Here is an 11,751-nt window from a genome sequence, read left to right on the forward strand (position 1 = left end):
GATTTGCATGCCATCCCNGGTTTGGGGACCCTGACACCCTACTGAATGAGGCCCTGGGAGGGCAGGCCCAGAAAATGCATGGGCTGGCCTGGGCAGCAATGCTGTGGTTTTGTCAGGCACAGCAGAACACGCTGACGGCAGGGCAGACCCAGGAGGTGGTGCAGGGCACTGCTGCCAATGCTGATTTGCATGCCATCCCGGTTTGGGGACCCTGACACCCTACTGAATGAGGCCCTGGGAGGGCAGGCCCAGAAAATGCATGGGCTGGCCTGGGCAGCAATGCTGTGGTTTTGTCAGGCACAGCAGAACACGCTGACGGCAGGGCAGACCCAGGAGGTGGTGCAGGGCACTGCTGCCAATGCTGATTTGCATGCCATCCCGGTTTGGGGACCCTGACACCCTACTGAATGAGGCCCTGGGAGGGCAGGCCCAGAAAATGCATGGGCTGGCCTGGGCAGCAATGCTGTGGTTTTGTCAGGCACAGTAGAACACGCTGACGGCAGGGCAGACCCAGGAGGTGGTGCAGGGCACTGCTGCCAATGCTGATTTGCATGCCATCCCGGTTTGGGGACCCTGACACCCTACTGAATGAGGCCCTGGGAGGGCAGGCCCAGAAAATGCATGGGCTGGCCTGGGCAGCAATGCTGTGGTTTTGTCAGGCACAGCAGAACACGCTGACGGCAGGGCAGACCCAGGAGGTGGTGTAGGGCACTGCTGCCAATGCTGATTTGCATGCCATCCCGGTTTGGGGACCCTGACACCCTACTGAATGAGGCCCTGGGAGGGCAGGCCCAGAAAATGCATGGGCTGGCCTGGGCAGCAATGCTGTGGTTTTGTCAGGCACAGCAGAACACGCTGACGGCAGGGCAGACCCAGGAGGTGGTGCAGGGCACTGCTGCCAATGCTGATTTGCATGCCATCCCGGTTTGGGGACCCTGACACCCTACTGAATGAGGCCCTGGGAGGGCAGGCCCAGAAAATGCATGGGCTGGCCTGGGCAGCAATGCTGTGGTTTTGTCAGGCACAGCAGAACACGCTGACGGCAGGGCAGACCCAGGAGGTGGTGCAGGGCACTGCTGCCAATGCTGATTTGCATGCCATCCCGGTTTGGGGACCCTGACACCCTACTGAATGAGGCCCTGGGAGGGCAGGCCCAGAAAATGCATGGGCTGGCCTGGGCAGCAAAATGCAAATGTTGCTTTCTGCATTGCACGTGCAGGTAGGCCTCCCGATCACCGGTCCCCCCCTGGCGGGGGTCATGCATCCCCCACCCATCATGCATTTCAGGCTTCATCTCCCTCAAACCTCCACCATTTTTCCTCTCGTTTGTCGTGATCGACTCCGGGTAGCCCAAATGCTTCATGACTCCCCCCAAGCTGCACATCAGCGTGCATGAGTCCAACCCTGGGAGGCGCCTTGACAATGAACAGCCGCGCAGGCAGGCATCTAAAAGACCAGGTCAGGCTCCTCCTATAAATCATCCCGGGCAGCGCAGCCGGCGCCATGCCGAGGCGGGGCCAAACACCTCGAGCAGCAGCGGCTGGTGGAGCGAGCGGCAGCAACGCAGCACGATGCTTGGGACGACACGAGAGAGGCGGACGAGCAGATGATGTCTCTGTCCCATGCCACGCTCGCCATCGCTGCACTGCTTGCCTCGCCTGCGCCGGCACCCGGTTTGCGTGCCAGCGCCCGCCTGTACAGCCATGGTTGGCACGCTGTGGGTGAGGCTCCTCAACGTAGCAGCAGTAGCAGCGGGGATATGCGGCACCAGATTTAGAACGCCTGACCAGCCAGCGCACCTGCTTTGTTGCCCCGGGTTCCCCGCCGCCGCCAGCCGTGGCTTCAGCTGCCGCTGTGCGCATGGTAATAGTCGCCGCTGCTGTTTGGGCCATACGATGCGGTGAAGTGACCTCCGGCTGACCCCCATCCCCGCCAGCATCATGCTCAGGGGAGCCAGGCTCCTCAACTGGATCTGTCACCCCGGTTGCCGTGCGCTGCAAGGTGGATGTCGCGCCCATCTTGTTGCCAAACTTGAACGCGGTGTTTGCCAAGCCTGCAGCAGGCAGCCGAGGAACTGATGAAGGGAGGCAGAGCAGGCAGGCAGGCAGGCAGGCAGGCAGGCAGGCAGGCAGGCAGGCAAGGCAGCAGAGCCTGCAGGACCAAGGCATGGAGAGACTGGCTGCCTGAGCGTCGCTACCAGGCGCACCTGACGGGGCGTCGAGCTTGCAGCCCGTGACAGCATTCATCATCATCTCAACATGCTTCCCTCCCACGACTTCGGCAGCTGCCAGAAACTCCAGAACTCGCAACAGGAACTGCAAGTTCTCCGCCGTCGCCCCCTCCGAAATGTCGGCAACCATGCGTGGCGTCACCCGCCGCCCGCCGGCGGATGCCACTATCTCCATCAAGAGAGCCTTCAGCAGTGGGCCCATGCCGGCAATATTGTGCGTTCTAGCCCATCCATTGCTGTTGGAGTATGCAGACTGTAACAGCAGAACGCCCCGCAGGTCAGGATGCGCCTTGGTGACTCTGTCCCAGTTTTGCAGTAGAGCTGTAACATGCTTGTGTTGGGACTTGCTGGTGCCGCCTTTCAGGCGTTTGGCAGACACGCCGAGACTGCTGCCTTTGCCACCAGAGTTGGTCGCTTCGTCGCGGCCCATAGGCCCCGCTAGAATGGCATTTGGGCTACCCGGAGTCGATCACGACAAACGAGAGGGAAAATGGTGGAGGTTTGAGGGAGATGAAGCCTGAAATGCATGATGGGTGGGGGATTCATGACCCCCGCCAGGGGGGGACCGGTGATCGGGAGGCCTACCTGGCACGTGGGTGGCAGGTGGCAATCAAGGTGCTCAGGGCTTGCACTGCTGCAATTTCCCCGCTTTGGTACACGCTTCATGAGTTCCTCTCTAGCTTTTGTCGCTGCAGGCGAACGTTAATGGCTCCGTTTTCGGTAAGTCAATGCCCAAGGTGCAGCTGCGGTTGGCCGCCTACTCCAGTCTGCCCTGAAATCTCTTCGCATGCGTCATGATTCGCATCTGAGCTTGACGAATGGGGGGAGGATTGCGGCCGGGAGGGTGTGTCAGTTGCGCGCCAGGCTGGACGGTTGCCGCGCGCACAGAGGCCCCCCGGGCCGTTCCAGTAGGCCCCCCACGCCATCAACGAAGCGCACAAGTCGCGCGGGCAGGCGGGGACGCTGCAGCGGGGGGGGCGGGGGATGGCGCGGCGCGATGGGCGCCCGGGCGCTCGGGGAACGCCGCCCAAAGGCCCCTGAGTGCGCGCAGGAGGGGATTCGGCGCGGCGCGGCGCCGGGAACGGGGCGGGGAACGCGGGCCCCGGGGGCGTCCCCCCACCGTGTTTTCCCACGCAGCTGCCATCATCGCATGATGCTTGCCCCCGAAAGGGCAGTTTTACCTGGCATGGCCAAATGATGCGCGGAACACCTAATCGGTGCAGGGGTGCTAATGGGATGCTGCTGCGACACGCCTGCAGGCCTCTGCCGACGAGTCAGCTCCCAGCCCTACCTGCCAGCACTGGAACCACGCCGCCGCCGGCCGAGAGTGGCCCTCCCACGACGCCGAATGCGGCTGGACCTGTGCCGGCCACCATCAAAGCCCCATCAACGTGCCCCGCCGTGAGTCACGCCGCCCTGCTGCTGCCGCAAGATGCTAGCTCTAGCACAGAGCCTCCGCCATGCAACACTCCCGCCAACAGGCCGCCCTCTCGTTTTCTTGGGGTGCCGAGCAGGGGTGGACGCCAGGCTGAGCAAGCACCTGAGGGCCAACCTGCAGTTCGGCACGGCAACCGACCTGCGCGTCCTCAATATCGGTCACGCGGTCAGTCTAACCTCCACCCGCTTGCTGTGGCAGCGCCGCCCGCCTGCCCAGACCCCCAGGCGCACTTGCTGGCGCCGCCCTGGGAGGCTGCTCGGGGCCAGCGCGGCTCCAGCTCGCGATGAGCACCCGCACACGCACCTACTGCCGCTGAGCGCTCGATATTTACCAGCGCCCCAGCATCACCTTGCATGTGGCACCCGCCACAGGTACACCCACCCACCCTCCCGCGCAGCGGTGACCCTATCCCTGCAGGTCCAGGTGGAGTTCTCCCCCCCCGCCGACAGCCGCGCCTCGGTGGTGGTGCTGGGCGACTCTGTGGCCAACCTGTACGATGCCGCCAACCCCAACCGCCTCCCCTTCACCCGCATCAACCTGGAGCCGCTGCAGTTCCACATGCATGGTGGGGGAGCTGGGCGTGTGGCCACCGGCGTGCTGCGCACCTTGCTTGAAGCTTCAACCCGGCAGCTGGGTGTGGAGCCTGACCAACCAGCTGCGTGCACATGCCTCTGCTGCAGCCACCTCTGAGCATCTGGTGCACGGCAAGAGCGCAATGCTGGAGCTGCACCTCGTGACCAAGCTGGTGGCCACACCTGGCGCCACACTGCCCAAGGAGTGCCCCGAGGGCTCCGATGCACTCTGCCTGGCCGTGTTTGGCGTGCTGTACGAGTGAGGGACGCAGTTCTGCACTCACCTGGCCACTGCCATCCTCGTGCATACTTCAAGAATACTTGTCACTCACCGCCTGTACCGCGTGCATCCCTGCTCTGCAGCATCAAGCACGGCGACAACGTCACCCGCGGCGACCCCACAATCCAGCAGATCATTGACAACCTTCCCACCTGCCCCGAAGCCGGCAAGGAGTGTGTGAAGTGAGCGCGAGAGCCACTGGGCAACGCTGCTGTGCACGCTGCAGGCATGGGCAGGTCGCATCCGCCTCCCTCATCGGCTTTGTGCATGCAAGCTAATCTGCCAGCGCACTGTTGTTCTGCCTGATGCCCTTCCTGCCCTCCCCCGCTGCAGAGATGTGCCCGGCTGGGAGCTGGACCTGTCTTCCTTCTTCCCCGACACCACCTACCATGCCTATACCGGCTCCCTCACCACCCCGCCCTGCACCGAGGGCGTGATGTGGCATGTGAGGCTGCAACAGGATCTCAGCAGATGTGCTGTGCTGTGCTGCCGGCTTCCTGCTCACCTGCCCTGCTCATTGCCCCCCATTGCCCCTGCAGGTCTTCCCCAACGTGCGGGCCGTGCTGTCAGAGCAGCAGGCCATCGATCTGCAGCTGGCGCTGTCCGCCGCCACGATTGAGGGCCAGGCAGTGCTCAACCGCCTGAACAACCGCGTCGTGCAGCCCCGCAACGACCGCAACGTGTTTGCCGCGTGCGCCACCTCGTGATCCACCCTGATTTTGATACTGCGTTCTTGGAGTTTTCGAAGCAGCTGATCACATGCCTGTTGATCACGCTGGGTGTTTTTCGATTGCACCCGCCGCCCACCCAAGCCCAACTGCCTTGTCCTGCCATGCTCCTATGGGCAGGCCCTTCCCTGCTGTTCCTCCCATCCATCGTAACTTGTTGCTATTGCTCCTGGGCTGAGATCATTGAAGAAGCATCCCAGGCTTGCACACAGCTACAGGGATGAAAGGGCGCTACAAGTGCTTAGGCGGCCAGCGCGGCAGCCAAGGGCAGACACATACAGGGTCCACTGAAATGGGGGGACAAAATTGCTGGATGGAAAGTGACAAGGGAAGGGGGAGGGGACAGCAAGGGGGGGTTCATGCGTTCTTGGCCAAGTATGTATTGCATTGCGGGGCAACACCGACAGCAGCACGACGGCTGCGCCACACCGCGCTGCCGCAGCTGCCGCTGGCGCCGGCATGCCCGAGTGCTTCTGTCGCAGGCCGGCAGCCAGCAGGGCGCTTCGCCCAAGCACCGCTGTACTGCTCCACCGCGCACAGCGGCTTACTCCTGCGGCTTGCCGTGCGTCAGGTAGGTGGTGGGCTCGGCCTCCTCGCTCTGCTTCACCACCACCGTGATCTCCGCCTCGCGGCACACCTCCGCCGCCGCCGCCTCCGCCTCCTCGTCGCCGCCCGTCAGGATGATGGCGGCAGTGGTGTCAGGCTCGTACCTGGAAGTAGGGGCAGAAGGCAGCGCGGCAGGGGGGAATGAGGAAGGGCATGCAAGGCGAGCCGGGTGTGAAGAGGGCATGCTTTGCGCCGCCACCAACGATGGTGCCACAGAGTGTAGCCTCTGCCGGCGCCGGCGCCTTGTTGAGCGCGCCGGCGGCCCTGCGCTTGGCTGGCTGAAGCGCCGTGCACCGGCGGCGCATGCCGGCGCTCGGCCGCTTGCACGGACGCCAGGCTGGCAGGCTGCCCAAGGCCGAAGCGGTGCGAGCCCGCGGCGCAAGCAGGCACAAAGAGGATGGAGAAAAGAAGCTCACATGAGCGTCTCGTCGTCATCAAACATATCTGAGAAGGAGTTGCGGGTGGAGGTGATGACCTTGACACCGTACCGCTCCCCCCACTCCTCATACTTGTCCTTGTAGCACAGCGCCGCCTCGTTGGGCGCCTGCACGCCACACAGGCGGTGCGCGGGAGTGGGGGGGCAGCACAGCGGGGTGCGGGTGGGGAGGCGGGGCGCGAGCCGGGGCAGACGGGGCGGACAGGCGAGCTGCCGCCGCGGCTGGCCGCGGCGCTCCGCCATCACTCAAGCCGGCCAGCCCAGCCGGTCAACCCAGCCAGCCTGGCTCTGCCTGGGCCAGCAGCCAGCCAGCCAGCCAGCCCGGCATAAGGGCCCCCACCACCCAAAAGTATGTAGCCAAAGGTATTGATTAAACTACTTTCAAGTGCCTAGTGACCCGGCCTCACCCGGTAGTACATGCGCACGTCTGCGCGGCGCGTGAAGTTGAGGCCCGAGGGGTCCGACCCCGCCTCGATCAGCGCCCGCGCGGTGGCGATGCCCGCGCTCTCGGCAAAGATCACGACGGTGGGGAACAAAAAGACGGCGGACACGGGGCCGCGCAGCTGCAGGCCGCCGCCCTGCAGGGCGAGGAGGGCCGGCGGGCGGCGGCGGCCGCGGGGGTCGGCGGCGGGCGGCGCGCCGGCAGCTGCCGCCGCCGTGCCCGGCTAGCAGCCGGCCGTGTGCTTGCCGTCCTGCCTCTGCCGCCCGTCTCGCATGCTCCCTCCCTGCCCTCCCCCCCTCCCTCCCTCCCTCCCTGCCTGCCTCGGTCACTCACCACGAAGGGGCCCACCTCCACCCCATCGTCCGCGCTGAGCTTGTACAGCTCCGGCGCATCCTCCTCCCGCACCACCAGCGGCAGCTCAGCCAGCACGCTGATCTCCTCCTTGACCGTCTGCAGCCCGGCAGCAGAGGGCGGGGTTGGACATGAGAGGCAGCGCACGTGCGCGTGATGGCGGCGGTGGTGGAAGGCGTGCCAAGACGAGAGCGCAGGCAGCCCTCCTCCCTCCTCCCTGCCTGCCGCGCACCACACCACACACCCACTCCTCTCTCCCCCCTGCCGTCCACCACACCACGCACCCGCTCCTCCCTCCTCCCTGCCGCCCACCACACCACACCACACCCCTCCACCTCCCTCCTCACACCTTGATCTCATTGGCCGTGATGTCGCCCCGCACGCGCAGCAGCACGTCGCGGTTGAGCGACTGCGGGAAGGGCGGCGCCGCGGGCAGGGCCTCTGCGCTGACCCCGCTGTTGGCACGCACGCTGGCGCGCTGCCCAATCTGGCGGTACGCGTTGCGCAGCGGCACCTTCTCCCGGCTGACCTCGCACTCAACCACAATCTCCCTGCGGCGCGGCAGGCGAGGGGTGGGAAGGGCGGGGAGGATAAGGCGAGGGGGGGAGACAGGCACGGCAGGCGGGGCAAGCAGGCGGGGCAGGGCTGCGGGCCAGGGCCACAGGAGGAGGCAGTGGCACGGCTGGGAACCGTGGCAATGCGTGCACCGGCCCATGGCCAGCAAGGCCTCTGTGCCACACACGCAGCGCGTTCGAGCAGCAACGTGCATGCAGGTGTCAGGCCAGCGGCACTGGACTCGCACGCACCGGATGCCGGGCCCCAGCTGCGTGCTGCGCACAAAGCGAGCCGGGTTCCAGTCTGGCTGGTCCTGTGCGCAGAACTTAGCCAGGTACCACTGGTCCCGATCGGGGTACTGCCACAGGTCCTCCTCCACCTCGGGGGCCGCCGCCGCAGGCCGCTGCACGCGGCGCCGTGGCGCCGCCGGCTGCTGGGCGGGCCGCGCCAGCCTGCAGCGGGGCAGCAGCGGCAGAAGAAGTCGGCTGGCGAGCGTAGCAATCCACTGTACTGGCTGAAACGCTACAGCAAGGTGAGCCTTTCCAATGCTGCAGGTGGCCCAGCCCCTTCCATTTGGCTGGCAGCAGCGGCGTCGGCCCTCGCCAGCACCTGCCGCCGGTCTGGAAGGAACGCCTGCTGCAGCTTGCGGCGCTGTTGCTACATCCTGGAGCTGCCTGCAGGGGCGGAAGGGGGCAACAGCAGCGGTCACAGGGCGCGAAGCAGTGCTGCAAAGCCGGGCATTTCGCTGGGGTGGCGCAGGACCCACCCTCAGCGCTGCTGCCATTGTGGTTTAACGTCCACGGAACGTGGCGAGTGCGGATGCCGCAAGCAGGGGCCTGGGCGCGCGGCTGCAGCACTGCCGGTGTGGGAATGCAGCGCACAGGGCAGGGCGTGCTTGCAGGTCAACAACCCGAAGTCACAAAAGCTGACGGTCACCACACAATCGCAAACGGGCATGCCCCCCAGAGTTTATCTGTGATCTGCCTGAAACTTTCCTCCCGCCCGCCACCGCCAGCAGGCATGTGTCTGGCTTTGGCTTGGGCCTCTGGTGCATTGATGGAGCCCGGCTACCGGTTCCTGATGGGTGTGTGCCCAGGTAATAGGCGCCGGATTGATCATCAGGCGCGGTGCGGGTCGCCTGACGAATGGCCCGCCGTCGCACGGCGCTGCAGCCAGCTGGCGCTCACCCGCGCCGGCACCCCAAATCGTTCCGCAACTCACAGGATGCAGACTGCAGCAGCCCGTGATGTAACAATCAGTACGCACAGCTTGGAGGGCGGGCACACCGTGCTTGTCAGTTGGCACGCACTGGAGGGTGTGTTCCTGAAGCGGGCGCCGTCGCCGCCATCGCCGGCCTCCAGTTGACACCTGCGGCGCTTGCAGCCTGCACGCCTGCACTGCATCACACCACAGCACGCCTAAATTGGCTCAATGACCGAGGTAGGGGTCCACGGTGCCTTGTCTCATGAGTTGGCGGCTGCGTGCTGGGCCGTGCTGGGTCTGGTGCCGACTCAGAGGACAGGCCAACCGTGGCGGCCTCCACCTTGTTGTTTGAGCTTGCTCCCTATCCCCATTAGCTCCGCATTCGTCGCAATGCTGCTTACAAGCCGCCTAGCGCCCGACTCGTGGCTCGAATACAAGAACCAGCTCTTCCCGCTCTGCACGGGATGGGTTTCGAAAAGCTCCGTCCTGGAGAGCCAAATGCGGCAGGCCAGCAGGCAGGGGCCTGGTGGCAAGCCCGTCATCGCCTTAGACAGCACGCAGCTGGCCTCCCTGCAGCGCGTGGTGGGCCCCAGCCTACCCAGCCCATTGTCCATTGAGCGCTTCCTGGGCGCGCTGTCGGGCACGGCGCTGGAGCACTGCTCAGGCGAGTGGCCAAATCTGGCAAATCTTCCCCCTCTCATGCACAGGCGGCGCTCCTCGCCCCCGCCCCGCCTCTCGACAGCGCCGCCCGGCGTCCACGACACCCTGGGGCGTCCCGCTTCGCCTTTGCCCCGCCGCCAGTTGTCGCCACTACGGCCCGCCGCCGCCGACGCATGCCCGCGCCCACCGCCCCCCCCTCCCTGCAGAGGTGGAGCAGGTGGTGCAGATCCTGAAGCTGGCAGACTGGTTTGGCGCGCACGAGCTGCGCGACCGCTGCGACTCCCGCCTCTGCCAGCTGCTGCACGGGCTGAGCAACCGGCAGGCGGTGTCGGACTCGCGGGAGGAGGCGGCGGCGCAGGCGCTCGAGGCCGGCATCCAGCATTACCTCACAAAGACAGGTGGGCAGCACCCCGCCCTGCTCCCGCACGTGCCAGCGCTGCTAGAAGGCAGAGGCGGGCCGGGGCTTGGGCAGGGGAGAGGCGTGGAGGGGCCGGAGTGCGCCCCCGCTCGCAACTGCTGCTGTACGGCGGCGCCGGGCGGGGGCGATGCCTGCGGCCCCCGCCTGCGGCCCTCGCCCAGCGCCGGGCACACGGCGCCGCGCCCGAGCCTTCCATGGCAGCTCATGCCCCCAGCCTGCAGCTCCACCAGGCAAAGCCCGCCTCTGCGGCTCGCACGCCCGCTCCTGACTCCTGCTCCCCTGCCCTTTTGCCCCCCCTCCCCGCCCGTGCGCCCCCCGCAGTCGGCTGGCTGCTCCCCTGGGCGCTGCAGCAGCTGAGCCGCGGCGACAAGGACTGCCCCGGCGCCGCCGCCGCGGAGCAGCTCAGCGGCGAGCTGCGCACGGGGCAGCAGCACAGCGCGTGGTTCCTCCACCGTGCCGCGCGGCGCCGCCGCCGCCTGCACGAGGCCCTCATGGGCGACGACCAGCTCAAGGTGGTGCTCATGGAGCAGCAGTGGTGGGCCCAGGGAGACGACTTCGAGGCCGGCTGCGCCGACTGCGGCTGCTCCCCCTCCGACCTGCGCCCCGCCTATGATTGCACGGGTGAGAGTGTGTGAGGGCGGACAGGCGCGGTGCAGCGGGCCGGCGAGCTGGCTCGGGGGAGGCATGAGCTGCGGGGCGCGCCTGTGGCTGGGGCAACCGCGCCTGTGGGTGTGGGGCCTGGCAGCCGCCGCGGCTTCTGTTTCCGCATACATGTCAAGGAGAACACAATGCATGCACGTAGCCCCGCACTCCCCACCGGGTCCCCTCCTGCCCCAGCCTGGCTCCCCCCCCCCCCCCCGACTCCCGCCACCCTCGTCCCCTCCCCTCCCCGCCGCAGGCGAGGCCTGGCTCTGGTCCCGCGACGGCTCCAGTTACATGGCAGCCGCCGCCCACTTTGCCCACCTGCTGCACGAGCGGTGCTGGGGCCTGACGCCCGCGGGCAGCGGCTTTTGCTCCGGCCCGCTGGCCATCAGCCCGCGCGACCAGGCGCCCGCCCCGCAGGGCCTCGTGCGCATGGGCAGCATGAGCTCCGTGGGGCAGCACCACTAGGCCCGGGGCGGCGCCCCGCCGGGCGACTGCGGCTGATGCCGCGGCGCCTGGGGCCGGCCGCAGGCCACCACCCAGCAGCAGCATCGTTGCAGCAGCACAGCAGCAGCAGCATTCCACCACCAGCGGCAGCACGCACTTCAGCAGCAGCAGCAGCAGAGGCTTCTCCAGTCTGAGGTGGATGCGGCCTGCCACCCAGCAGCCGGCGCTAGAGCGCCCCAGCCACCAGCTTCCCAGCACACATGACCAGTCGCTAGGCAGATGTTTAGCAGCAGGCCAGGCCAGGAATCAGCACCCAGCCCCTCAGCCCCCCAGTCCCCCAACACTTGGCCCATCACTACAGAACTCCCCCCCGCCGGCGCATTGCCCGCCAGCCCCGCGCGGCACGCGCCAACCAGCCGGCTCGCCGCCTGCGCCCGCCGGCCAGCCAGCCAGCCTCCATGTGGGCTGGCTGCCCTGTCCTTCCGCCTCCAGCTGACTACCGTAAACGCGCTACTCGCAGAACCCAAGCTCCGCCGCCGATCAATTGCCGGCCGTGGCACATTGCTTCTTGCCCTGACTTCACTGTCCCTGTCCCTGCCGCCCAGTTTTCCTGCCGTCGGGCCCCTTTCGAGGCGCAGCCATTCACGCCTCCCAAGCACTCCAGACGCATGCCCGCACCCCCTCCCATTGACGCCATTCTCTGCCAATCCCACCCTGCCCACACACGAACATACCACCCCCAC

The 11,751-nt window shown here is 66.7% G+C and overlaps 4 protein-coding genes across 4 annotated transcripts; 2 read left to right on the forward strand and 2 right to left on the reverse strand.

The window, feature by feature from the left end:
- Positions 1 to 1,842: 1,842 nt before the first annotated feature.
- On the reverse strand, positions 1,843 to 2,405 carry CHLNCDRAFT_133573 (hypothetical protein; the record flags this gene model as incomplete). Its single annotated transcript, XM_005852188.1, has 3 exons — positions 1,843 to 1,879; positions 2,032 to 2,053; positions 2,207 to 2,405. The coding sequence occupies 3 exons, from the start codon at positions 2,403 to 2,405 to the stop codon at positions 1,843 to 1,845; spliced, it is 258 nt and encodes an 85-aa protein (XP_005852250.1).
- A 493-nt stretch (positions 2,406 to 2,898) lies between these two features.
- CHLNCDRAFT_59547 (hypothetical protein) lies at positions 2,899 to 5,450 on the forward strand. Its single transcript, XM_005851866.1, has 8 exons — positions 2,899 to 2,950; positions 3,490 to 3,631; positions 3,745 to 3,833; positions 4,086 to 4,233; positions 4,349 to 4,499; positions 4,604 to 4,702; positions 4,854 to 4,965; positions 5,060 to 5,450. Exons 1-8 carry the CDS (start codon positions 2,936 to 2,938, stop codon positions 5,225 to 5,227), a joined length of 924 nt encoding a protein of 307 aa, XP_005851928.1. The 5' UTR covers positions 2,899 to 2,935; the 3' UTR covers positions 5,228 to 5,450.
- CHLNCDRAFT_56606 (expressed protein) lies at positions 5,434 to 8,992 on the reverse strand. The gene is made up of 10 exons (XM_005852189.1): positions 8,948 to 8,992; positions 8,623 to 8,869; positions 8,405 to 8,486; positions 8,248 to 8,312; positions 7,890 to 8,090; positions 7,433 to 7,634; positions 7,066 to 7,182; positions 6,698 to 6,868; positions 6,271 to 6,398; positions 5,434 to 5,958 (listed from the first exon to the last, which is right to left on the reverse strand). Exons 3-10 carry the CDS (start codon positions 8,420 to 8,422, stop codon positions 5,793 to 5,795), a joined length of 1,068 nt encoding a protein of 355 aa, XP_005852251.1. The 5' UTR covers positions 8,423 to 8,486; positions 8,623 to 8,869; positions 8,948 to 8,992; the 3' UTR covers positions 5,434 to 5,792.
- A 347-nt stretch (positions 8,993 to 9,339) lies between these two features.
- CHLNCDRAFT_133576 (expressed protein) lies at positions 9,340 to 11,029 on the forward strand (the record flags this gene model as incomplete). Its single annotated transcript, XM_005851867.1, has 4 exons — positions 9,340 to 9,613; positions 9,708 to 9,899; positions 10,241 to 10,540; positions 10,818 to 11,029. 4 exons carry the CDS (start codon positions 9,340 to 9,342, stop codon positions 11,027 to 11,029), a joined length of 978 nt encoding a protein of 325 aa, XP_005851929.1.
- Between the last annotated feature and the right edge of the window lie 722 nt (positions 11,030 to 11,751).

Source organism: Chlorella variabilis, assembly GCF_000147415.1.
Source record: "Chlorella variabilis unplaced genomic scaffold CHLNCscaffold_1, whole genome shotgun sequence".
NCBI classification, from domain to species: domain Eukaryota; kingdom Viridiplantae; phylum Chlorophyta; class Trebouxiophyceae; order Chlorellales; family Chlorellaceae; genus Chlorella; species Chlorella variabilis.